Source organism: Micromys minutus (genome assembly GCF_963924665.1).
Source record: "Micromys minutus genome assembly, chromosome: 31".
NCBI classification, from domain to species: Eukaryota; Metazoa; Chordata; class Mammalia; order Rodentia; family Muridae; genus Micromys; species Micromys minutus.
The window spans coordinates 16,150,709-16,175,968 of record NC_137966.1 but is presented as its reverse complement, the minus strand read 5'-3'; the positions used below and the strand labels follow the sequence as shown (position 1 = coordinate 16,175,968).

The 25,260-nt window shown below is 44.1% G+C and overlaps 2 protein-coding genes across 5 annotated transcripts in view; both read right to left on the bottom strand.

The window, feature by feature from the left end:
- Nucleotides 1–8,927, bottom strand: part of KCTD5 (potassium channel tetramerization domain containing 5) — a 48,482-nt gene extending 39,555 nt beyond the window's left edge. For all 4 annotated transcript variants that reach the window (XR_013975640.1, XR_013975641.1, XR_013975642.1 and 1 more), the window contains exon 1: nt 8,667–8,927. Coding sequence is in view for 1 of the 4 variants with exons in the window: in XM_080942079.1 (XP_080798205.1) it covers nt 8,667–8,918 (252 nt within the window). In the remaining 3 variants the exon portion in view is untranslated. The remainder of the gene's footprint in view (nt 1–8,666) is intronic.
- Nucleotides 8,928–9,204: 277 nt separating this feature from the next.
- The window catches only part of PDPK1 (3-phosphoinositide dependent protein kinase 1), a 61,832-nt gene continuing 45,776 nt past the window's right edge, over nt 9,205–25,260 (bottom strand). Inside the window, exons 11-14 of the mRNA XM_080942270.1 lie at nt 21,972–22,189; nt 15,914–15,971; nt 15,029–15,181; nt 9,205–14,678 (exon numbers count right to left, since the gene is read on the bottom strand). Coding sequence (XP_080798396.1) covers nt 14,562–14,678; nt 15,029–15,181; nt 15,914–15,971; nt 21,972–22,189 — 546 coding nt within the window. The 3' untranslated portion in view covers nt 9,205–14,561. The remainder of the gene's footprint in view (nt 14,679–15,028; nt 15,182–15,913; nt 15,972–21,971; nt 22,190–25,260) is intronic.

Here is a 25,260-nt window from a genome sequence, read left to right as displayed (position 1 = left end):
AGGAGTGTTGCTTAATTGCTTGCTCTCCATGGCTTGCTCACCTCCTTTTATAGCAGAAAACCAGGTCAGGGGTGGCACCACCCAGTGAGGCTCTTCTACATCATTCGTTGATTAAGGGAAAAAAACAAAAACAAAAACAGAAAATCGACCACAAGCTGGCCCATAAGCCAATCTGTTGGGGATATTTTTCTTAAGTGATGTTCCCTCTTCCCAAATGACTCTAGATTATTGTGAACTGACATAAAACTAACCAATGGGGCTGGAGAGATGGCTCAGAGGCTACGGGCACTTGCTGCTCTTGCAGAGGACCGGGGTTCGGTTCCCAACACGCACATAGTGGCTCACAACCACATGTAACTCCTGTCCCAGGGACCCTAATGCCCTCTTTGGGTATCAAGCATACACACAGGGCATATACCTAGTATAGACAAAACACTCACAAAATAATAAAATACGTAAGTCATTTTAGCCACACAGTGGTGACACATGCCATTAATCCCAGTACTCAAGAGGCAGAGGCAGGCAGATCTCTTTGAATTCAAGGCTAGCCAGGTCTACATAGTTCCAGGGACAGTCAGAGCTACACAGAAAAACCCTGTATTGAAAAAAAACAAAATTAAATTAAAAAATAAGATTAACCAACACAACTGACAACTTGACACACAAATGCATCACTGTTAAACCATAACCTTTCTTTTCTTGTTGTCCCCAAGATGTTATTAACACCAAAATCACAATATAAAACACTACAAACTTTGAAAGCTGCAGTTTATAAATATTCAAACTTTAAAAGTCTTGTCTTTTAAAAATATTCACAATCTGTCTAAAACTCCAAAGTCTAGGCTCACACTCACAGGAATCAAGGGAAATTGGAGGGTCATTTCCTCTACACTTCATCTCAAAGCTCTCAGGCCAGTTTGTTCTGGTGGCTGCTTCCTTCAAGCAGGTCAGCTGCCTGGACAGCCACCGAGCACAGAGGCCAGAGTCTGGAGTGTAAGCACCACTCATCACACTCCTCAGGAGTGGTCTGCCGGAGACTTCATCTCCACACAAACCCATATCCCACGGATTCCCACCAGGGCACACGTGGCAGTGCAGCTTAGGGTCCGCTGTAGAGCATTCCCGGCTGTGTTCTTGTTTGCCAGGCTGTGCTGGGAGACTGACAAGTGAGCCTCCTGCACTGCACCCAGTGCTGGGATTACAGCGTAGGGCCTCCAGCCTAACAGAGAAAAGAAAACCAGGAGACACAAATCCAAACACAAGACTTCAGTTCACTCACATAAAATCAGGAAGATGACTGTCTTTATTATTTATTTTTGAGGCGGTATCTTCTCATTATATAGCCTTAGCTGACCTTGAATTCACTGAGATCCACCTGTCTCTGCCTCCTGAGTGCTGAGATTAAAAGTGTGTCCCTTCCATATCAGGCCCCCAAGACTGGATGTTGACTACAGTAATTTGAGTCAAATGAGGAAGGAATGCCATCTTCAGCTATGCCAAGAGCACACAAGATGTGTAAGGAAACCACTTCCAAAACCCAGCAGATTCAGAGTAGCCAGGAAGCAGACAAGCTCTGTCACTGGGGTCTTTGTTATCTCTTCTTCTTCAGTCCTAACATGATTTGGGGAAAGCCTGTGCTGCATTAGTATGGTGGGAAGGTTTGTTTTACCATAAAAGCACCAGAATTAAGGCTGCTTTCTACACAATCATTTGCCTCTACCAACCCCTCCTTCCCCACTTCTCAGTGGATCTGTGTCTGACCTACTTATGGCAGTACTGGCTGGAAATATGGCATAAAAAAAGGGATCAAGGACTTAGCTCTGAACATTACAGGAGAGCCAACTCCGCCCACGCATACACACCACGAGTCCACATATGTGAGACAAGTTGCTGATGCCCAAGTTGGCACTGAGTGGGCATAATGTGGAGGCTGAACCCCAAGCCTGGGCTAACTGGCTGCTGAGCCAGGCAGGGCAGTCTTCGGGCCTGTGAGGTAGTTCCCCTGGCCATGCCAGAGTAGCTGCCTATGAGCATCTTCCCCAAAGAAGCGATGGGCAAAGGCCAGGTTAGGCCCTCATCAAGCATGCTCCCAGGAGGCCTAACTCCACAAATCAATTTCTATGGGAACTAGAGACAACCTCCAGAAACAAACCCGAAAGGCCTAGTAAGAGGCTGGTCATTAGTTATCCAATCAGAACATAGTCCCAGCTGTAGTCCTTTAGGGCATGATCCTAACACAGTCGTTTGAGTCTGGAATAACATGAAGACGAAGGCTGAAGTCACCGCCCTTAGGCAAGCCTCTAAGTTGGAGATGCAGGTGGACAGTGTCACAGGTCTGCAGTAGCTCCTTGATTCACTCTCAAGGCTCCAGTGCACCTGCACCCATCCCAACGGAAGGGACAAGGTGCAGCCACTAGAAAACAACTGAAACAAAGAGAGGAGTGCTGTGAACTCAGTCTGGAAGAATACTCCATCAACTGTTCCACTAAGTCAAATGCATTTAATTTTGTATGTGCCAACATGCAGTCAACCTATTTATGAATGCTTAGATTTTACTCCGAAATTATCCCTTTCCAGTGACATATCCACATACAAATCTTTATTTCTACTTTCTTGATTTGCTTTATATATAACTGTCGTATCTTTGATCCAGAAAGGGTCTTAGACATCACCAGTTGCAAATGAGGAAACTGAGGTTCAGAGACCCAGGGCTTGGGAGAGACATTTAGATTTGTAGAGTAAGGCAGTATGTGTGGACTTCTGACTCAGGGCTGCCACAGCACACCAGCGCCACACACCAGTCAGAAGCGATGTCCCTAGTTGGGAACTAGAATTGAGGACAGTGGTAAAGCTTACAAGATGTGAGATGTGTGAATCAGACCCCACAAATGAGGCTCGAGGTTTTTTGTGGAACCAGAATGCTTGGAATTCACCCAGGGCAGGCTCCCTGAGCCAAGGTCTGCTGTAGTGTCCTAAAGATTTACTAGACAGGAGCCCTCATGGGGAGAGACTTCCCAACTGCACCAGAGCCTACCATCTGTGTAAATAAACCTGTCATAAACATCTGCATTGCCACAGAAGGTTCTCCAGTCTCCAGGCTCCTTGGGTGGTTTCCTCCCTAGGTACACTGGGTAAAGAAGACCTACACACAATCTCCCCACACACTGCCTCCTTTCTGCCAGCTAGAGTGTGTTTTTAACAGGTTACTGCCATCATTAGCCAGACAGTAGAGAAGAGAAACAGGAAATATGACCACTGACAAGGATGGAGACCAGGTGTGCCCAAGGGGAAGCCCCTTTCCTGGCTCTAGAATCTTCAAACCCGGAGCACTAGCCTCTTCATTCTAGTTAATAGGTCATCAGATCAGGGCATTCTGGCCAGGACAGCCCAACCAGAGGTCCACAACTCACCTGTGAAATCTCCTCAGCTACCTCCGAGACTACCATCCCATCAATTTCAAGGTGGCGTCTACCCTCCTCACACGTAGCCACATGAGTAAACTGAGCATTGACCTCTTCCTTACTTTCTTGCTAGGCTCAGAGCGCAAGCCTCCAGTTCCTCCTTCTCTCCTTTCCCCCCATTAAAGACTGTCCTACACCCAGTAACACTCACCTTCACTCATCAACTTGAATAACCAACATCAGTCTGTAGTGAGGAGCTGACCACTCAGGCCTCATTTGCAAAACTAGGTCAAAAAGTGTGAAGGTCAACTGCTAAGCAAGAACCCACCAGAACAAGGGCAGTGGGAGTGCTGGGGGCAATCCACCTGAAATGTCTTGTGGACTACCTCAAAGCCATCTCCATGGCACTGAGCGCTGCACCAGAGCTCCGCAGCTGTTTTTCCTAAACCTAAAGGCATCAAGCTTCTTATAAGAAAACAGTGCTAGACCAGGCAGCTCTGCTCCTTCCCACAGCAAGATGAAAAGAAGCTGCCCAATGAGCATCAGCTTGCACCTAAACAGGGGCAGCCTGCTAGATTTAGCCACACAGACTCTCCCATTGGCTAATAGCCCAGGGTATGCAGAGGAGAGAAAAAGCAAACTGTTGACATCTCTGAAAAGGAACCACTGTGAGCCTGCACTGACGCCCGGGAAGCGGCAGACACCTCCCACCCCTAAGCCTCTGCTCCTGGGACCAGCAGCAGACTCTCTAAGAAGGTCTGGTTGGCAAGTATCTTGGCCTATTGTTTTCTTCAATCCTGAACTTTCAGAGTCAAGCATCCATACCCTACCCGTAGGGGAATGAAGAGCTCCAGGCTCTAAGAATACTTGATGTGGGAAAGCTGGCTGATAGCCAGAGTTTCTGATCCCCGTGCAAAATCAAACCAGGCACTGCCATGCTGGACAAGCACAACTGAATTGCACAATAGTGGACGGAAAGAAGAAATGGGTGTGCGCCTGCCAGCCACCCTCCTGTCATCAGAGGATTCCCTGAGACCCCGAGAGACATCCAGCTCCTCATGAGATGACAAATCCTCTTGGCCTGCTCAGGACTGAGAGGCTTCTGAATGAGGAACACTGGCAGACATAGTGAGAACAGGCACCAACTGCAAAGGGGGTGAGGGCACAACATCAGGATGCACCGTCAGGGCCAAGAATACTCACAGCCATATCCTTATGCACCGAAGAAGTAAAACACATGCACGCTAGAGACACCCACTCACAGCCTGTGGCCGATGCAACTCTGCCCAGTGCCCAGGATGCTCATGGATTCTACTGGCTAGTTTCTCTGATTTAGTTACATAGAACATCTGCCATTTACACTCTAAGTAATCCCCACTTCTCTTGCCAAGCCACTGATTCAAAGATAGTTTCCCCACCTACATCCCATCTCTTAGTCTGTGTGATATTCCTTTCATATCTTTCTAACCCTAAAACTCACCAGCCCCAGCTACACCCAAAATAGATTAGAGAAAGACTGTAGGAACCTGTAACTATGTCTACAAGCTCAAAGCTGGGACAGTGGCCCTATTCCAAGGGCAGAAGTCCATATGCAGGTGGCCTCTAGATTTCTCTAGATAGGCCTCAGTCAGAGACTGGACACTACGTAGTTCGGGAGAGCTTCCAACCACACAGTATTTGCCGTTTCCCTTTTCCCCCTGAAGCATTGTCACACTAAATCACAGTTGAGCTACAAACAGCAACCCTGTTCTCAACACACCATGGGATGCTGAAATATAACCAAAATGGATCAAATATCAAACCTTTGCGAATCACTTCCCATGAGCAGATTAGAAGTGTCACACCTGGCCTGTCCCCAGGGGTAACACTGGAGAGAAAATGACACACAACAGCAGATGCTCAGATGCACAACACATCCATAGTCCCGCTGGACAGTGTCCCAAGAGGAAGTGAGAATTCACTCAGGCTGTCTAGAGAGAGAACGGATCAGTGGGTTCCAAGTTGGCCCCTGAAATTCTAAGTCAAAGGTCTAGGGATACAAAGCACAGCGTGTAGAGTGAGTCCCCATATGAGCTGTGAGGACCTGGGGAACAGGACAGCCCAGAGGACAGTCAAAGAAGCCCTGAGTGTGTTTGTATTCTCTATCCCCTAGCAATCGGTCTGTCAGCATCTTTGGAAAGTGTCTCCAGAAATGTATTTCCCCATAGTACCTCATGGTCTACCACCCCAGAGAACAGTCTGTCTTTGGTGCTCTCCCATCATCGTGAAACCCAGAAAGTTCCTTTGCTAACTTCTTCCCTTAGATCTCCTCACCCAGGTCCCATCTTGGCATCACATTCTGCAAAGGTAAGCACTCAATAAAAACCAATCAAATGCCAGAAAGAATCTTCCACCAGGTCCCTGTTAAAGTTCAACTTTAACGAGTATATGCCAGGTCTCCTTTCCTTGATCTTAACTATGAGGTCAGAGCTTTGAGAGCTTTCCACGTGAATCAACATCCTGTTTATCTGCCATCATGTAATTAATGGCCTCCAACTGTTAACACCCCTTTCCTTCTAACCTCTTTAGGATTTAATTATTCAGGTGGAATCGCTTGGGACACTTTCATCAGAACCTGGTTGGGGGCATGGGCATGCTGCGAACAGAATATTTACAGATCTGCGTACCTGAACACTCTAGCAACACAGCTAATATGAATTAGAACTACTCTTTATAGCAACCTGTGACTTAAATGCTTCAACCATGAGACCAAGACTGGACCTATTATATTTTTCTGGAGTCAGGGTCCATGTAGCCTAAGTTAGCCTCAAACTCCCAATTCTTCGGCTGCTACCTCCCAAAATGCCAGGATTACAGGTGCTTTCCTTTGTACCTGCAGCTGTTATATTTGTTACTTAAATAAATAAAATTTAGATTTATTTTACATTATGAGTGTTTTGGATGTCCACACTTTTGAGCAACATGTGCATGCCTGATGCCAAATGGGTCAAAGGCGGGTGTCACACTCCCTAGAAGTAGACTTACAGATGGTTATGAGCCACTATGAGAAGTTCTGGGAATCCAACCTGAGTCCTCTGTAAGAGCGACAAGTGTTCTTAACCACTGGGCCAACTCTCTAGTTCCTAAATAATATACTAAAATATATTCTAATAATCTTCCATTGAAATAAAGGAAAAACACATACACACATACAGACACAAACACACATTTATTTATGTATTGTGTGTGGGCACACAAGTACCATAATGAGCAGTGAAAACAGTATACAACTTTTTTTTTTCTTGGAGACTCTGTGTAGCTCTGGCTGTCTGGGAACTGACTCTGTATACCACGCTGGCCTGGAACTCACAGAGATTCGTCTGCCTCTACCTCCTGAGTGCTGGGATTAAAGGCATGCACTACCACACCAGGCTTTTTTGTATATGAATATTTAATGACTTATTTTATGTGCATTAGTGTTTTACTTGCATAGGTCGATATGGGTGCTGGATCTCCTGAAACCGGAGTTACAGACAGTTGTGATCTGCATGTGGTTGCCGAGTACTGAACCTGGGGCCTCTGGAAGAGCAGCCAGTGCTTTCAACCACTGAGCCATCTCTCCAGCCATTTTGTTTTGTTTGTTTGTTTTTGAATCAGGGTTTCTCTGTGTAACCTGGCAGTTTTGAGACTTGCTTTGTAGACCAGGCTGGCCTCAGACTGATATATCTTCTTGCCTCTAGCCCCACCCCCCCACCCCTGAGTGCTTGCATCTGTCAGGCTTGGTTGGCAGCAGGTGCCATCTCACCAGCACAAAAAAGGATAATTTATAAAGTAATCTTAAAAGACAGTAAAATGAAGAGATATATTTGACTTTAACTGTGCTGAAGTCAAACAATTATAAATCCAGTGTTCCAGTGCTAAGTAGGCAAAACACCAGAAGCTGATTTAAATGGCCAAGGCTGATTTAAAATCTGATTTAATACACAAAACAGATGTGCTTGTGTAGAAAGACAAGAATAAGTATAAATGCCGACTGTTTGAAACAACCAACAGCAAAACATACAACCTCACTATAAAAAGAAAACACCACTGACCAAAGCCTATTTCTATCCTCTAGACTTCTGTCATTTTTTGGAAGGTCAATTCTCTACAAATAGAGGTTTGGTCACCTCAGAAATGGGAACAGCTGGGAGGAAGGATGTGAAGAACTAACTACCACAGTAGTATCCCAAACTCCAACTTCTTGATTCTTTTGCAGTCACTCTAGAATTCTTGTTTCCTGGTCATAATGCCAGGCTCACAGAGAAGGTGCTCTGCCAGACCAGTTAAAGTGCAGTGGGCTCCAATCTTTCTGGAAAACCTCCCAAGTAGCAACTTTCAGGCCGGCAAGGCACAAAATCAAGTGCCAACACGTAAGCTGAACCAGAAAACTCGCTATAAGGCTAGTAAACTGCCTAGGGGGAAAGGGGAGAGAACTGTTTTTTTTTTTTTTCCCTAAGTTTCAGTCCTGCACAATACTGATTTATCACTTATGCAGTATACCACACACCTTTTGTAGTGATAATAATCAAAATACTTTCTATTACCACAGGTGTAACAATATTAGCGTTTTATTGAAGATTAAACAAGCCACAAACTAAGCTGGAAATTCCTACCCTTTTCAAAGGCAGTGGGAAAATGAAGTCTGAAAAGGCGATTCTCTACCTGGTCTGTTTTTCACAACCCAAGAATTTTTTTACACTTGGCCCCGAACATGAATTCAATACAAATAATTCATATATTAGAAGTAAACGGACACCTTTGAACAGTTTTACTCAGGAGGTACCCTCTAAGAGCTGCGGAGCCTGTTATTATGGATGAGAAGGACGAAGCACAAAACTTTGCAAGTCACTGGGGGAAAAAAAGAGTAGCCACTGTGGCAACCCTCAAGGCCTACGTTAATTTAAACGTCTGGAATGTGAAAAGACCAGATGAATGCAAAGGGTTCTCAGGTTCCAAAGCCAGCAAATAGTTGGGCGGTGGTAGTCACACACCCTGAGCAAAATAATCTAGGGAGAAGTAGGGCCACAGCAAAGCTTGGGTCCTTTTCAACCGAAGAGCATAAAAGGCAAGAGAGGCACTGTTAAACCAGAGGACTGAAGCAGGTGGGTACAAGTGTCACCCTCCCTCCGGCCCAGGACGCTAGGCTCAGAGTGCCGCTCCACTGGGAGCCCTAAGTGTGGAGAGGTCTGTGCCGCGAGTGGCTACCAGGGCGGCCAGACCCTTGCTGACCCGCGAGGCCCTCACCTTGTCCGAATCTAGGTCGGGGTCCGCCTGGCACAAGCGGTACAGGAAAGACTTCGGGTCCCGGCACAGCGTCTGCCGGGTGGTGAGGAAGTAGGTGCCGCCGACGTTGAGCCGGACCCACTTGGACACGCCACCGGGGCGCTGAGCCAGGGCGCCGATTCCAGCGCTGCAGCGGCGGCACAGGCCGCCCCCCAGCCCCGCCCCGAGGCCGCTCGGAGCCGGCGGCAGCAGCTCGCAGTGATTCTCCGCCATGATCCTAACAAGCCCCGCCACAGCGCCCCTTCGCCGGAAGCGTCCGTTCTTTAATACAGTCCTCCGAGCTGGCCCGCCCATAGGTACGCCCCAATAAAGTGCCCGCCCAGGGCGCATGTGCAAGACGGAAGTTCCAGCTCAAAAAGCAGACCGGAGATTACCGCTTCCGGCCCGAGCAAGCCTCGGGTTCCCACGAGTATCCTCGACTCAAACTCCGCCCCCACCCAAAGAGAATCCAGGACAGAACAAAGTGTACACTCTACATGCTTTTATTACAAGACTACCGAGCATACGAGGGAAATCCATCATCCGGTAATTACATCTAAAGCACAGATATTTGAAAAAAAAAAAAGATAAATTGTTTCATTAAATTATATGATTAAACCATGACCAAATAGAAAATTTATATAATAAAGCCAGGAAAAAAGTTGTAAAATATAGTTTACAATAATTATTCACATTCAAGGCTGTACATCAATACATACAACAACGTGGCCCCAAACATGAATTCAATCCAAATAATTCATATATTAGAATTTAAATAACACAGACTGAACTAGAGGCCGACAATAGCCAGCAAATAACCTTATATAAGAATAAAAATACAAAAGTGTATATCCTAGTATCATTGCATTATCTGTTTTCATAAGTATTTTTAATTTTTCCTTTGCCTGTACATCACAGTTACAGCTACAGACCAGGTAGAGATTATTACATATGTTCTAACTGACTGCCACCAACCTGAATGACAGCAATAGACTATTGATTCATCCTACTGTACGTGGCTAGGGAACAGCCGCAGCAGCTCTAAATACTGTAACAGTTTTTAATTTGCCCATGTCCAATCACACTATGGTCATAATGGAGGCTTTCACCTTCACACTGACCTACTTGTAGTCATTAACCCAGATGATTAAACTAGGGTGGGCTACATGAGGAAAAATTTTGCCATTTGTTAAAGTTCCTGTACAGTTTGGATTCTTCATATGAAAGAAATGAATTACAGGGAATTCTCAGGTAATTCTTGCTAATTCATTTGCTTACCGCTGTAAAAGTGCTTTTGACAGAAACAACTTCCTTCCTAGGCCACTTTTCCACATTCTGACTTATAACCCTGAAGGTTATTAGGCCAAGAGCCAGTTACCTTCAGAAGTTCTGAGAGTGGTCCCAGCCCTGTCAAATCTGTCAGAGCCGTTGTTATACATTCTACCTAAGAGGTACTACAGCCACTTGCATCACCATCAGTTTATGTTGGGTTTTGCGTTAAAACAAATGGGAAAAGTGTATGAGCATCTTCACCATACTCTGAGTTGCTGTTGCCTCCCAAGTCTCAGCTATGAACACCCTGGGTCTATGGAACAGTGGGGAGAAGCCTTGAGGCAGAGAAGGGCAGGAAACTGATTTCTGCACATCTCCAGCCCTAAGCTCTGACAGAGTCAAGTAACACTGAGTATGGTGCCCAGAAAAGTCTCTGCTGCCTGTTTCCAAATTGTACCAGCAGGCCCCACCCAAAACAGATAAAGATACTATCCAGCTTGGGTGGACACTATAGTTACCTGCAGCACTGCAGCACACAAGGAGGTTTACATAAGCATCCGCTGGGATACCCAACCTTGGCAATGGGAAAGCCTGGCTACTGTGCTGTTCTGAACCTGAGGTGTGGAGCAAGAACATTCACAAGTGTACTTTTTGTAAAACCCAATCATTTGTGTGGTTTCTTTTCCAAGAAGAGCTTTGTTATTCTGCTTTGCTACTAATTCCCAAATGGCCCAAATGCATTTCTGAGTCTATACACTTAATTATGAATTATCCATTAGGCATGTGGCAAGGTCAGTTCAACACTTTATCTCTGCTGACTGTGTAGAAGCAGATTCAGTACCATCATGGACACAAAGTACAAGATTCTGAAAACATCACCAAGCACTTAGCAGCAAGGATGGAAAAGAAGTAACATGCAAAAGAAAATTCTTGCAATGAAAATGAAGAAACTGGCTTTTGTTGTCACAAAGGAATCTACAGTAATGACATTTGAGAGAGAGAGAGAGAGAGAGAGAGAGAGAGAGAGAGAGAGAGAGAGAGAGAGAGAGAGAGAGATATCTCAAGATCGCACAATCCTTGTCAAACTTTCTTGGGAACACACAACTTAGCAAGAACTGATGTGTTCAGAATCTGTAGGACACGAGGAAGGTAGGTTTGTAACTGGAACTCAGAGCATCTAAACATCAGACCAAGGAAGAATAGCTGTGAAATAAATTCTTTTACCCAAAAATACCACTTCAGGTATGTGAGGAAGGGGTAAAATCAGAATAAAAATCAAAGACTTATAAGTATACTCACCACAGCATTATTTAAATAGCAAAAAATAAAAACAAAACACAAAGAAAACGCAAAAACCACCTGAATGTTTTACAACAGGGAAACAATTGGATAACTTATAAATTTACAATCATTTGACTCCACAATTATCAAAAACATGCTTTTGAAGAACTACTCATGGCATAGAGAAATGCTTAAGAGAAAATGTCAAGTGAAAAGGCTAGATGTAAAATGATGAATGTGGTGTGTGTTCCCAGTTTGGTTTAAAAAGCAAACAAGGACTAAGGATGTGCATCAGTGGCAGAGCACCTGCTTAGCACTCCTGAACCTCGAAATTCCATTCCCAGCACTGGAACAAAAAAAAGTTAGGGAGAACTGGATCTACATGAAAATGCTCACAGTGGTCTCTGAATGGTGGGCCTTCCTTTCTTCATCTGCTTTCAGAAAACATGCACTTCTTTAAAGAAAGCACACAATTACCTATGGCCCCCTTGCTGGCACTGGGAGTTTGTGCCACACAATTGTCTGCAAGGTTACTTTAAGCATGAATCACAAACACTCGGGTAGCCCAAAGAGGGCTGTAGCAGGTGAAGTTTCTATCAGTTTCAGCCTAACACAAGCCATCTTTCTCAAAGTGGTTTTTACTATATCTACCAGGTTTTTGCTCAGAATGGCCACTGAACCATGATGCCAGTCCCTGGGGTAGGAAAACTCAACTCTACGTGGGGAGCCCACTGCCCAGCTGGACTACAGAATAACAGGTGGAAATGACCCATTCAAAGTAAGTTTCATCTGTGATGCCAAGAGAAGCCAGGGCTCAGTGGTCTGTGAGATCCAGCCCCCTGTACCTAGGTAGGAGAAGCCAGAGAACAGTCTTCAACTTTCTTTCCATCCTTGCCATTCTTAGGACACATGATTTCTAGAGGAACTATTAGGGCATTTCTTTCTCTCCTTACATACATCCTGCATTTACTATTTCACACACACACACACACACACACACACACACACACACACACACACACACACACACACACTGACATCCACATCCTGTCCTACAAAGTAAGGCACCTGCACACGGGGTGACGGCTCAAAGGACAACTGGAAAAAGATGAAGGCAATTTAAGCCAAGGTAAGAAAAGAATGTGCATGGTTAAAGAAAAAAAATCAAGGAAAAGGGGGCAGTAAGGACAAAGGTGACCTGGGAAGAGTTCAACTATTGTAGCATCGGGCAGTCATGGTGGCCACCCACTACTAGCTCAGCTGAACCCTGATATTGGAGGTTAGGGTGGTGCTTAGTAAAGCCCAGGAGGTAGTGTTGCTCTCCAGGGAAGGAAGCAACAGAGGACTCTCCCATACACAGCTGGCTATGTGGTCTAATTCAAGCCAAGCCTCAGTCCTGTGGTCCCCTGTAGTCAAGTGCCCTCAGAGATGCTTTCCCTGTGTCTGCATGCATGGGAGAGGCAGGAAGCCACTCTTACATGTGCAAATGTAGGTTACAGGGCACTCAGAAGACTAAATAGCCACAAGGCATGAGCAAGAACAGGACTTCAAGGAGGAAATAGCCAAGTATACTTAGCAAATACAGGCTCTTCAAAAACCAAGAGAAAGGAGTGCCCACTTTCACTCACAGGCTGACAGCATACTAGGCCATACCTGTTCCCTGGATTCTACAGGCAAGTGAGGTCCTGCTTCTTGGTCACCTGAAGCTCTTATCACACAATCTAGCTAAGTGTAAATAAAATCTGTTCCCGTTCAGCACCCCTGCCGTGGCATGATGGCTAGCTCTTCATCTACACTGCACCCAGTTTAAAAGAACTGACTCTTATAGTTAAAGATTTGAGAATAGAATCTTTCCCCTCTCAGTTTAGATGGCCTGGCCCACAGGTGATCACTGCAGACAAAACTGGGTAACTCTGTTGTTGTGGGTATTTGGAGGTGCCTTTGTGAAAGTCAACAGAAATGGCAAAATTGTTGCTGCCTTTGGAACATGGGAGTCTGGGGTGTTTCTGTGAGCAGACTACGAAGGCAGACACCTACTTTTCTCTACTAGACACTTTCAGGGACATCCTAGTCAAAAAGAGGTGCAGGCAAGTCCATCAGAAGCACTCTGCAAGAAATGCCAAAATATCCCAGGCTATCTGTACTATGGATCAAAGCACTGTCAGTTTAGCATCAAAGAAGTGTCCCAATACTGGCAAAGAATGCCAGCATAGGCAGGCTCAGATTAAGAGGGCTGTTCCTGTGAGCAAGACAGTGGTAACATTCTTTCCAGGTAAGGCCCACACTTTATGGTAGTAAGTGACCAGGCAACATGAGACGGCTTTTAGATTTTCAACAGAGTTGTAAAAACGGAGCTAGCTGAGTGTTTACCCACAGCATCCCAGGTGAGGCTGGGAGGGATACTGGCACACACCCAGGGTCTTCTCAGTGTGTGCCTGCTGTCCCACTTCTCTACATGGAAGCGGTGGCCCAGGCTGGATCCTCCATAGTACCTCCAGCCTTGCCCAGGTTCAGGACAAGATTCTGTGTCTAATAAGGATCTAGTTGGCGTTACCTAGGTGCTGGTATGACAGCACCTCTCCTGGACACGTGCTTGACCTGGTGTCTAGTTCACTGGATAAACTAGGAAGTGGAGGCCAGAGCGCAGCCCAGTGAGGGCAGCTGTAACTACAGCTTCACTCTTCTCACCATACAAGCTGCCTACCGTAAGGCAGGAGCTGCAGAAATCCCGTCAGAAACACACCTGACCAAATCTCCAGAGCCATACAAGGATTCAAGGAAGGGAAAACACACACAAGCTAAGAGCCCTGTACCCACAGTAAGGTGGTGACTACCCCAGCAGAGGAGTGAAGAGGCTCCTGGTGAAGGATTCTGCAACAGCTGGGGTAGGCCAGATACACCCAGTCCCTCAGTCACAGCAGGAGCTGTGTTTATCAGGTGGGGAAGGGTAGAGGCAGGCATGCAGTTCCTGTGGATGCTAGGAGGGGCTGGTGATGCCAAACCTGGCCACTGGTCTGGGCAGAAGCTGGGCTACCGTGCAAGGAGCTGTATCTCCATGGCCACAGCAGTGTATGGAAGCCACCACAGAGCACAGAGAGCAAGCAAAGCGACCCTGAATTCCTGTTTGTTGGCTATTTGTTTTGTTCTTTGTGTGGTTGGGTTCTTTTTCTCTTCTTTTCTTTTAAATAAAAAAGCTGCAAGTTTTCTGCCATCTATGTTCTTCTTGAGATGGCTGGCAGGTGATCTGAAAGCGTCCTTGGTGGCGGCCGAGCCACGCTGGGGCAGGTGTCCTGGCAGCGATAGGCAGCCCGGCCGCAGGCCACGTCACTGTACAGCAGCATCTGGATTGCTCTGGTACTGCTGCCTCCAAACCTCCTGGATCTTTCTGCACCACTTGTGAGCATTCCCGCTTGGATCCATCAGGTAATATGTCCTGTTAGGCTGCAAAAGAGAGCATCTGATGTCCTTCAGGGAGTCCCATCCCCACCCAGCCTGTCTTGCTGTCAATACTGCCAGCATCTTTCTGAAGCCTGTGGGCACAGTGGGCTTCTTCATTCTACAAGTGCAGAAACTAAAGTATGTGGGCAGGTGACCTACAAAATGCAAAAATCAAGCACAGTCTATCTCCTGGCCCAATTCAGGCCTAAGTTGTTCATATATGTCTCTCTCTAAAAAACAAGAAGCTGACCTAACACTAGATGCCTCCTTGGCCAAAGCAAGGGACACTTCCAACAGAGATGCAGAAGCCTGTGATAAGACTATAATCGGACAGCTTATAGGGACAAACTCACCGTGTGGACAAAGAAGGTTTTAAAATTCTTAGCCTCTGGTCGGAGTTCTTGTGACCATGGAATTTCACCTTTCAAGACCTTGTTGACAGGATCAACATAATATAAATGTGGCCCTTCTGTGAGTAATAATTGTCGTCGTCTTGCAAATAAACCCTAGTACAAATAAAATAAGCAAAATGATAAGATACAGATGGGACTAACTTGTAAGAAGCTCAGCATATAGTTGACTGATAGTCACCTCTCTATTCACTTGAGACAATTCCTCCTCAACCTGGAACCTAGGTCCAACACATTAATTTCATCAGGGAAAAATATAAGCACAGGTCTCTGCTGTTTAGCTCACAATATGCCATTCAATGGCTAGCTTGTAGTGTCCTGGCCCCTCAGCTTTTCTAAGGCAGAATCCTGCCCTTGGGCCAGGCCTCAGTCCACCTTCATGGAGATTCTCACTTCTAAAGTATACACAGCCAGGAAGGGTGTTCAGGACACTCCTGTTAGCAGTACGACACATTCTGCACTACCTGATACCCAGAAAACGTAATAGAAAACAATCTCTGTATTTTTACATCTTCTAATGAAAGACTACTTGTTGGACTATTATCTATCTTCCTCAATGTGACAGAAACCTTAGCACAGTGAGCTGGGCCTTGTGCAACCATACCCTGTGGCCAGAGCATAACAGCTGGTTTTCCACAGGACTGAAATGTTTCCCTGAAAGTCTGAGTGTTCCTGGCTTTATAAAAATCTAGGGATGATCTGCAAAGATCATGACAAGATGAAGAATGCCATATCCAGCAATTCCTGGCAGGACCCCCAGGATGAAGAACTGACGAGATAGAAGCAGTAGGAAGTCATAGGATGAAGAGGATCAGGGAACCGACTCACCTTTCGTTTATCCACTGGGCCCATCTTTAATATTAGATTATTTTCTACAAACTGGTGCCTAAAAAAAGGAAAGAAAGAAGAATGACCCAGCAGTTCTCCAAACCCCACAGGGCCTCTGTATCCATCAAAGCCTGTTCCTATCCCACCCCAAAGAGGCAGCCTCTCTTCAGGTCCAGGAGATACCCCAGAGGTAGTGATGCAATGTGTACAGATTCTATCTGTGCATACAGGCCATATCTATTCCTGAGATCATCTTCTAGTTGGAGATACCTGCATAGTAGAGGATGGTTGGGAGATAGTGCCACAGAAACAAGCTAATACATACCACCACCACCACCACCACCACCACCACCACCACCACCACCACCACCACCACCATCACCAAGATGTCAAAAAAGCTGCAGTGAGGCTGGGTGTGGTGGCAACTTTAATACCAGAACTTGGGATGCAGAAGTTAGAAGATCAGGAGTTTAAGGTCAGCCTGCCTACATACCAAGTTCTAGGCTAGCCTGGAACTTGCCTCAGAAAACAGTAAGAACCAAAACACAACATGCTAGATGAAAAAATTTCCACAAAGGTTTGGATGCCACTGTAAATCAGTATTAGAATCTGTAAATTACTTTTCAAGCTAGGATACCTAAGAGTGGCTAGAAATCCAAAGTTATATATAATCACAAATTCTTTAAAGATAGCTTCAGAGGTGTTTAGTCTCACTGCAACTTGATATGCCAGGGCTTGATATGCAACTTTGAATTCATACATAGCAATCTGACTCTCCTAAAACAGGCAACACAGAGGCTAAGGAGTTCATGCTTCACTCACGGTCAACTACATAATGGCAATGTAATGCAAAACTGCAACGCCTGGTTCTCTCATCTGCTATCCACAGGAGACCCCAAGAAGACTCAGTGATGTTAGCATTGTTCTCTCTGGACTGTGACTACCAATTATACACAGTTCAGAGAACTTCAACACATGCTTTCAAGTACTTACTCACCTTTATTTCTTTGTTTTGCTTTGCCTAGAACCATCACAGACTTGGCTGGCCTCAATCCTCTTGCCTCTGCCTTCTTATGTGCAGTGATTATGGGTATATGTTACCATTCCCAGGTTCAATTATTTATTAAACTAAAAATAATAAACATGCCAGGCAGTGGTGGTGCACACCTTTAATCGTGCACTTTAATTCCAGTGCTCAGGAGGCAGAGGCAGGCAGATTTCTGAGTTCAAGGCCAGCCTGCTCTACAAAGTGAGTTCCAGGACAGGAATATACAGAGAAGCCTTGCCTCAGGAAAAACAAGCAGGCAAGCAAACAACAACAGCAGCAACAAAAAAACCCACAAAACAAAACAATTAACCTGAAGAGCAGAGTGACTCAGGGGTTAAAGGCCCTTGCCATTAGGCCTAACTTCCACACATACTCTGTGGTGTGCACTTGCACTCCTACACATGCCTACAACTGACTTACTCTATACTGCCGTATCATAAGTGCATCCTTCTTGTTTTTTAAACCGATAATTTGCTGAAATAGCCATCTGCAATAGTGTCTTGTTTCCTGGAGATGAAAGGCACCTACTCAATGTTAATAGCCAGTGCTTCATCTGTGGATCTTCCCCATCACTTGTGTGTCTACTCCTCCTCCTACCCCCCCCCCCCAGTGTACTTTTTTTGCCGTGATTTTCAGAACTGGTCTCTTCACTGTGAGATGCCTCCTTTGTGTGTCATAGAGGGCATACTCTCTACAGTGATTCTATACTGGACTGGGTAGGCTAATCTAGTTCAGTGGATTGCCACCTTGGTTCTATGGTATTCTGATATCCTTAGAAGGTATGGCAATTTTATAGCCTCCTTACCAGTTTGTTCCTCTGCGAGAGTGGACAGTATGAGCCCGAAACAATAACATGTGTCTGCAGTTCTTACAACCATGTCTTCTTCAGAAAACTCAAATCTTCTGTGTACACATATGCACATACATTTATTCATACATATACAAGCTAGAAGTCAGTATCAGGTGTCTCCCATCTGATCTTTTTTTCCTCCTTTCCTGGTTTTATGTGTATTACTACCTATGGTAGTTTGAATGAGAATGGCCCCCAAAGGCTCATATATTTGAATGCTTAGTCACCATGCAGTGGAGCTATTTGAAAAGACTACAAGGTGTGGCCTTTTTGGAGGAAGAGTGTCATTACAGGTAGACTTTGAGGTTTCAAAGCCCACAGCTGGCCCAGTCTCTCTCTGTGATTGCAGATCAGATGTAAAGCTCCCAGCTATTGCTCCAACTCTTACCTGGCTACACGTTCCCAACAATAAAGATACTAAGCCCTTAATTAAATGCTTTCTCTTATAAAAGTTGTCTGGTCTTAGGAGCTCTTCACAGCAATAAAACAATGACTAGGACACCACCTTATCTTTTTTTTTTTTTTTAAACTTATTTGTGTATACAAGCCTATATGTATATACATGCACCATGTATGTGCCTGGTACCTGTGACAGTCAGAAAAGGAACTGGAGTTATTGATGGTTGGTTGTGAGCCATCATGTGGGTATGGGGAACTGAAGCTGAGTTCTCTCTGCAAGAAAAACTGTTCTTAGCCACTGAGCCGTTTTTACAGGCTCTCTCCACCAAACCTGGAATTCACCAATTTGGCTAGACTGGCTGGCCGCAAGCCCCAAGGATCATACTGTCTCTGCTTCCCCAACACTGAGGATTCAGGTGTACACTGCCACACCTCATTCTTTATGTGGTTGTTAGGAATTGAACTCAAGTCCTCAAGGTTGCACAGCAAGAATTTTACTGACTGAGCCATCTCCACAGCCACTTACATCATTTTAGATTTAAATGGTGATTCTGTGACAGAGAAAAAAAAATCTTTTAAGTTATTATCCATGCTCACATTTGTATTAAAAATGTTCTGTATCAGAAGTAACTGGTTTAGATAAAACTTACAGAAGTTTAATAGTACTTTAATATTTTTTAAATACTATTGCAAAACAGACTAACAAACTTTACTTGTATTTCTATATAGGTATATGAATGGTCAGGATTTTTAAAGTAATGACTTACTAGATGATTAAAATTACAAATTAACTATAGATTATAACTAAAGATTGCTAGTTAGAGTAGAATAGAACTACTACAATATATCAATCTCAAAAACATACAACTTTAAGCCATGATCCTACATAGAAAATTCAAAGACAATAACATATACATACATTCTATATACTGTCAAGGTAATGTAATGTCCACCCTCCAGTATGTGACACTGAAAAACTCCACTGCATACCAGCAGCAAATACGTGAGAAAAAGGCAAACATTATCTTAGCATCAGCAGATAGGAAACAGTGAAGCTCTGCAGAGGCATTGCTTTCCACACAGAACTAATTTTTTTTTCTTTTTTGAGACAGGGTTTCTCTGTGCAGCCCTGGCTTGTCCTGGAACTCACTTTGTACATCAGGCTGCCTCTGCCTCTGGCTCTGCCTCTTGAGTACTGGGAATACTACCACTTGGCTTAAGACTGGAAAGAATAGAGAATCCCAAAACCAAAGACAACAGGCAAGAAACAGTAGGCTTCCCGGTCTGTCCAACACTCACAGCTCCAGCCAGAGGCAAAGACCCCAGAAGAGCTGAAACACATATATCCATGGAGACTGCTTCTGAGAGGAAGGGCTCCTGCATAATACTACAGAAAGCAGGACAGCTGGGAACCGGGCATACAGAAACCCAGGATGCCCTTAGAAAGTTCCTGCTTGGAACTATACCTAACAGCTAAAATTATTTTGATCAAAATCTTCCTTAGATTTCATAATGGGAGAAATTTTTACCAGCCAGACTTCACACAGGGGTTATTAACATCTAGAATATACAAAGAACTATAAAATTAAACACTTAGAAAACCCAAACTGCCGATCAATAGATAAGTTAAACTGAGAGTTCTCAAAAGAAGAAATACAATGGCTAATACATGTTTTAAAATGTATTCAACATCCTTGCCACTAGGGAAATGTAAATTAAAACTATTTTGAGATCTTATCTCATCCCAGTCAGAATAGCTACCATAAAGAAAACAAATAATGATGCTGGGTGGTGGTGGTGCACAGCTTTAATCCCAGCTCTCTGGAGGCAGAAACTCTGGAGGCAGGTCTCTGATTTTGAGGCCAGTCTGATCTACACAGTGTATCTTAGGACAGCCAGGGCTACACAGAGGAAATAAGAACTCTTACTGCTGTTCAGAGTAGAAATAAGTGTAGAGATTTCTCAAAAGAATAAAATGATAGGAGCTAAAGAGATGGCCAGTGGTTAAAAGCATAGTCTGTTCTCTCCAAAGGACCTGAGAGCAGTTCCCATAATCCATATCAGCCAGTTCAAAACTACCCATAACTCTAGCTCCAGGAGACCTGACACCCTCTCTTGAGCACTTCAGGTACCCACAAACATGTGGCAGATACAAGTACATGAATAAAAAAATAAAATTAAAAACAGAACTAAAACTTGGACCACCATATGACTCCCTTCCATCACTCCTAGGATATATATAGACAGAGAAAGATACACATCAATGTTTACTGTTCCATTATTCACAACAGCAAAACATATGGAACAAACTTAGTCTTTGTTTTAAAAAGGTAAATAAAAATAGAACAAAACCAAAAATTCTTTGCTGCTGTCCTTAATAGTACTAGCACCTTAAGAAAGAAGGAGTTGAGAGACAAATTAAACTCCCCAGAATTGTAGGTTGAACTAGGAGCCAATATCTTTGCTTTGTTGTTGTTGTTTTTTTTTTTTTTTTTATTTTTTTATTTTTTTTTATGTATGTGAGTACACTGTAGCTGACTTCAGACACACCAGATGAGGTCATTGGATCCCATTACAGATGGTTGTGAGCCACCATGTGGTTGCTGGGATTTGAACTCAGGACCTCTGGAAGAGTAGTCAGTGCTCTTAACCGCTGAGCCATCTCTTCTAAAACAATTCTTTTTCAAAAGTTTATTTTGTTTTATGTGTACTGGCATTTTGCCTGCACAAATGTCTGTGCCCTACATGCACACAGTATCCATAGGGGCCAAAAAAGGGCATCAAATTCCCTGGGACTAGAGTTACAGAGGCTGTGAGCCACTGTGTGGGTGCTGAGAATAGAACCCAGGCCCTCTGGAAGAGCAGCAGCCCATGCTTTTAACCACTGAGCCATCTCTCCAGACTCCTAGGAGCCAATATCTATATTTAAGTTTTCTAGAGAAAATACGTCTTGATGGTAAGACATTCCAGTCTTAGTCACCTGCATCCCTCAGAAAAAGTTACTAAAGGTCCTCCTCCTCCTCACAAGTCTCCTGAGTCTTGCACATTCTTCCCTCCTGCCTTAACAAGCCCTCAATTTTCCTCCTCCCCATTACACCCAAATACATATTCCTGAGAGAGCTCATTGCCACAAAAAAAAAAAAAAAAAAAAAAAAAAGAAAGAAAGTCAAAGTGTAATGGGGATAGATATGCTCAAAATATATTAAATACATGTATATAACTGTCAGAGAATAAACTTAAAAATTTAGAAGTAAAAGCATAAAAATACTACAAGAAAAATTCAGGCACCATGGTGCACACCTTTAATCCTAGCATTTGAGAGGCAGAGGCAAGCAGATTTACATCAGTTTGAGGCCAGTGTGATCTACATAGTGACCTTATCAAAAAGGCCTTTTGACCTTGTCCAAAAAAAAAGGGGAGGGGGTGTAAAAATACTAAAGCCCCTTCAGCAGACTCAGATTCAAAACAGGAACCAGTTGGATGGACACTGTAAAGTTACAACTATAAAACAATAGACTGAAGAAATAAACTGAAGAAAATGTTGGCAAAACAGAGAATAGCTTTTATATATGAGTCTTAAAAACAACTTATAGAGATGTAAAAAAAAAAAAAAAAAAAAAAAAAAAGTCTCCTAATAACCTGGAACTTTGTTTCTTTGAAAAGCACTGGAAAGGTGAGGCAAGGACAACTAACCCAGCCCACGGCTGGCTCCCCATGCATCCTCTATTCTAGATGGGGCTGCTGATGCCTATATTTCTTACCAAGGATTTCCACCGGCTTGCTTTTCCAATAACAACCTTTTCTCATCTTCTGAAAACTGTAAGTCTAGTTCAAAAGAGTTAGTGTCCAAATCATGAATGTACTGCTCTATGTTGCTGCCCGACCTCTGGGGCAGGCCGGCATCCACCGCAGACAGGGAGTGGGAAGAGGAGGAGGATGACACCTGCATGCAGCCAAACTGGCTCAGGAGATTGTCGTACTGGAGGGAAGAAGAAGAAGAGAAAACTACCTTAATTTGTCTTTAAGGCCAAAGACCCCTCCCACATTACCTGGCCCCCACAACCACTCATAACCTGGCAAGCTTACATACACTTCAAAAGCAAAAACCTGTCCCTTTTGATGTATATAAATAGATTCTTTCCCAATGGCCACTGGACTACTGAACCAAGACAAGGCTGGTCCTCTGCTACAGGTTCCTCTTCTGACAGAAACAAAGGTCAAAGAGGGGCTATACCAAATCCTTCATTTCCAGGGAAAAGGAACCTGGGACGCTTACCCAGCACAGCACCTCAGGCCTTGCCCCTGGCAGGGAACTAAGTAATCAGGTGCACTTTCCTTTTAGTCCAGGGGTCTTAGGTTTTAGAGTCACTGTATAGCTTGATTTAGCTTACATTTGTTTTTAAAATACAAGCCAGTGTAGACACAAAGCAAAACTTCACAACATGCCACATGGGGAGCCCACATTTCATGTAGCACACTCCCAGGCAAGAGTTTTGAACATGCTAAATTAAGGTCTGGTCACCCTGGTCAGACAGCTATGCTGGCTGCAGGCCTCACACTCCTGAGCCCTGCCTTCCACACCGTAAAGAGAGCCCTGGCTTACTATTCTACAGAGATCAGCCTCTATCCTCTGCAGATTCTATAAGCCCTGTGTCCACCTCCTGGCTGTTGCCCAGTGGCCCTCTGGATTGTTTATGCTTGCACAGCCCTACAGCAGTCACAGCTCCATCTTGCTGACTACAAAGTCACATGTTGGCATTGTCTCCACTTCCTTCATGAAGGTTCCCCAGTGAGAGGAAGGATGTCTCTGTTTCAATTTACAGAGATGACTACCATACTTCTACTGGAGGGAGAGGTGTCCCCACAAGAACTTTCAGAGTCAGTATGTAGCTTCAATTTCTGACACAAAAACTGAAGTTCAGAGCCAGCACTCAATTTAAAACCAACATTCAATGTAAAGCTGCCACTCCACATTACTGGGCTGCCCCAACCACGTAGAAGGAGCAACTTCAGAGCAGACTTTGTTCCAGCACTCCCCAGGTCCAGTCTCACTATCTAAAGGTGTACTTTGGTACAGGAAGCTATTTAACTAGATGCTCATAGTCCTTAAACCAACCCGAAAGAGCTGTGCAGCCACCCAACAAAACCAAATTGCTGTCACTTAAGAGCTAGACTATACAAAGATTTCAAAAGAAAAAAAAAAATCCATGTCCTCAGTAGTGCAGAGATGCTTGAATGCATATACGTGTACAAATGCACATGAAGAAGCACTCCTAGCTGCCGAGATCAAAGATAATGGAGCTTATGCTTTCCTTAAAAACAGCTGCTCTTGGGGTGATGGGAAGAAGGCAGAAACCATAAGCTGAAGGACTGCCTCTCATTCCTGGTTAACTTCTGAAAGGATGAGTCCTAGTAGAGAGGATTCTATCAGCACCCATGACATGACCCAAAAGGACACCACTCATGAGTATTTAAGAGGCTTTGGGGGTAGAAGTAGGAACTCCTGGCTCAGGGTCTACGTTTTCTCCAGGGAGCACACTACACAAAAACTTGAGTTTCATTCCCTGCAAGTCCAGGCACAAAGAACATTTTAGAAAAAAAATGGAGATATACCAAATAGCAATGGCTTTAATTTAGCTTTAGAAGACCATCTCTGTGTGGATTTTTTGTTTTGTTCTGAGATAGTGCTTACCTTTGTAGCCAGACTGACTGTGAAATTTCAATCTTTGTATTTACTATTTTATGCATACAGGAATTTTGCTTGCACATCTGTCTGTCTATCCATTCATTCACCCACCATCTTTCTATCGAGAGAAATCTAGATAGATAGATTAGATAGATAGATAGATAGATAGATAGATAGATAGATAGATAGATAGATAGATAGATAGATAGATAGATAGATTAGATAGATAGATAGATAGATAGATAGATAGATAGATAGATAGATAGATAGATAGATAGATACACCATGTATGTAACTAGCGCTCCCAGAGGGCGGAAAAAATGTTGGGTCTTCTGGGACTCAAATTATGGACAGCTGTGAGCCAACTCATGGGTGCGGGAAATCGAACCTTTTGAATGCTGAAATCACATCTCTTTGCCCCCAATCCCAGCTGCTTTGGAAAGCTTTTAGGTACATGTTAGAACTGCTCAGTCAGTAGAACAAATTTCTATGTATGGCAACTGGTTAGAACAAGCCAAGAAAGGCTGGAGAGATGGCTCAGAGGTTAAAAGCAGCCCCTGCTCTTCCAGAGGTCCTGAGTTCAGTTCCGAGTAACCACATGGTGGCTCACAACCATATGTATGGGATCTGATGCCCTATTCTGGTGTGTCTAAAGATAGCAACAATGTACTCATACAAAAATAAATAAATAAATCTTAAAAAAAAGAACAAGCCAAGAAATCAAATCAAATGAGGAAAACTAACTTGAATCAATGAACTATTAAAATATAAAGGTCATAAAGTTAGAAGAGTGGGTAAAATAAGAATGGAAGCATGCTGTGGTTTCTTTTATCTCTTTCTTTTGCTGGTATTTCCCATTTATCAAGAGAGAAAGTTTTAAGAACAAAGTATATTTAAGGTCTTGTGTCTGTTTTCAATTCTTCAGAGACAAGCAGTTGTGAAGCCACTGACAGCAACTGCCCACAAGCTCAGGTGATACCCCTGAGCACAGAGTAAAATAGGCGCCTACTGCTGAGCATGTAGCTAAAGGGACTGGTGTCTACCCTCCCACATCACATCCTAGAAACTACAATCAGCAGCATTCTGGACTCTCTCAGAAAGATGAAAAGCATTCCCAAGTATTTAAAAAAAGAAAAAAAGCTAGCAATGATGAGCTCCAGAGGACCCAGTGTCAGCAGGTGAGGAATTATGGCAGAACACTGGTCTCTCATCTACAGGTCCAGACCACATCCTGCCTCCCTTCCATCCCCCAAACAGGTAAAAGCTCATCTGCTGAGGAAATAAGAACAGGAATCAGCCTACACAAGTGTGCTGGTCATTTACTTATTACAGCAAAGCAGTCAACAGTCACCAAGTCCACAATA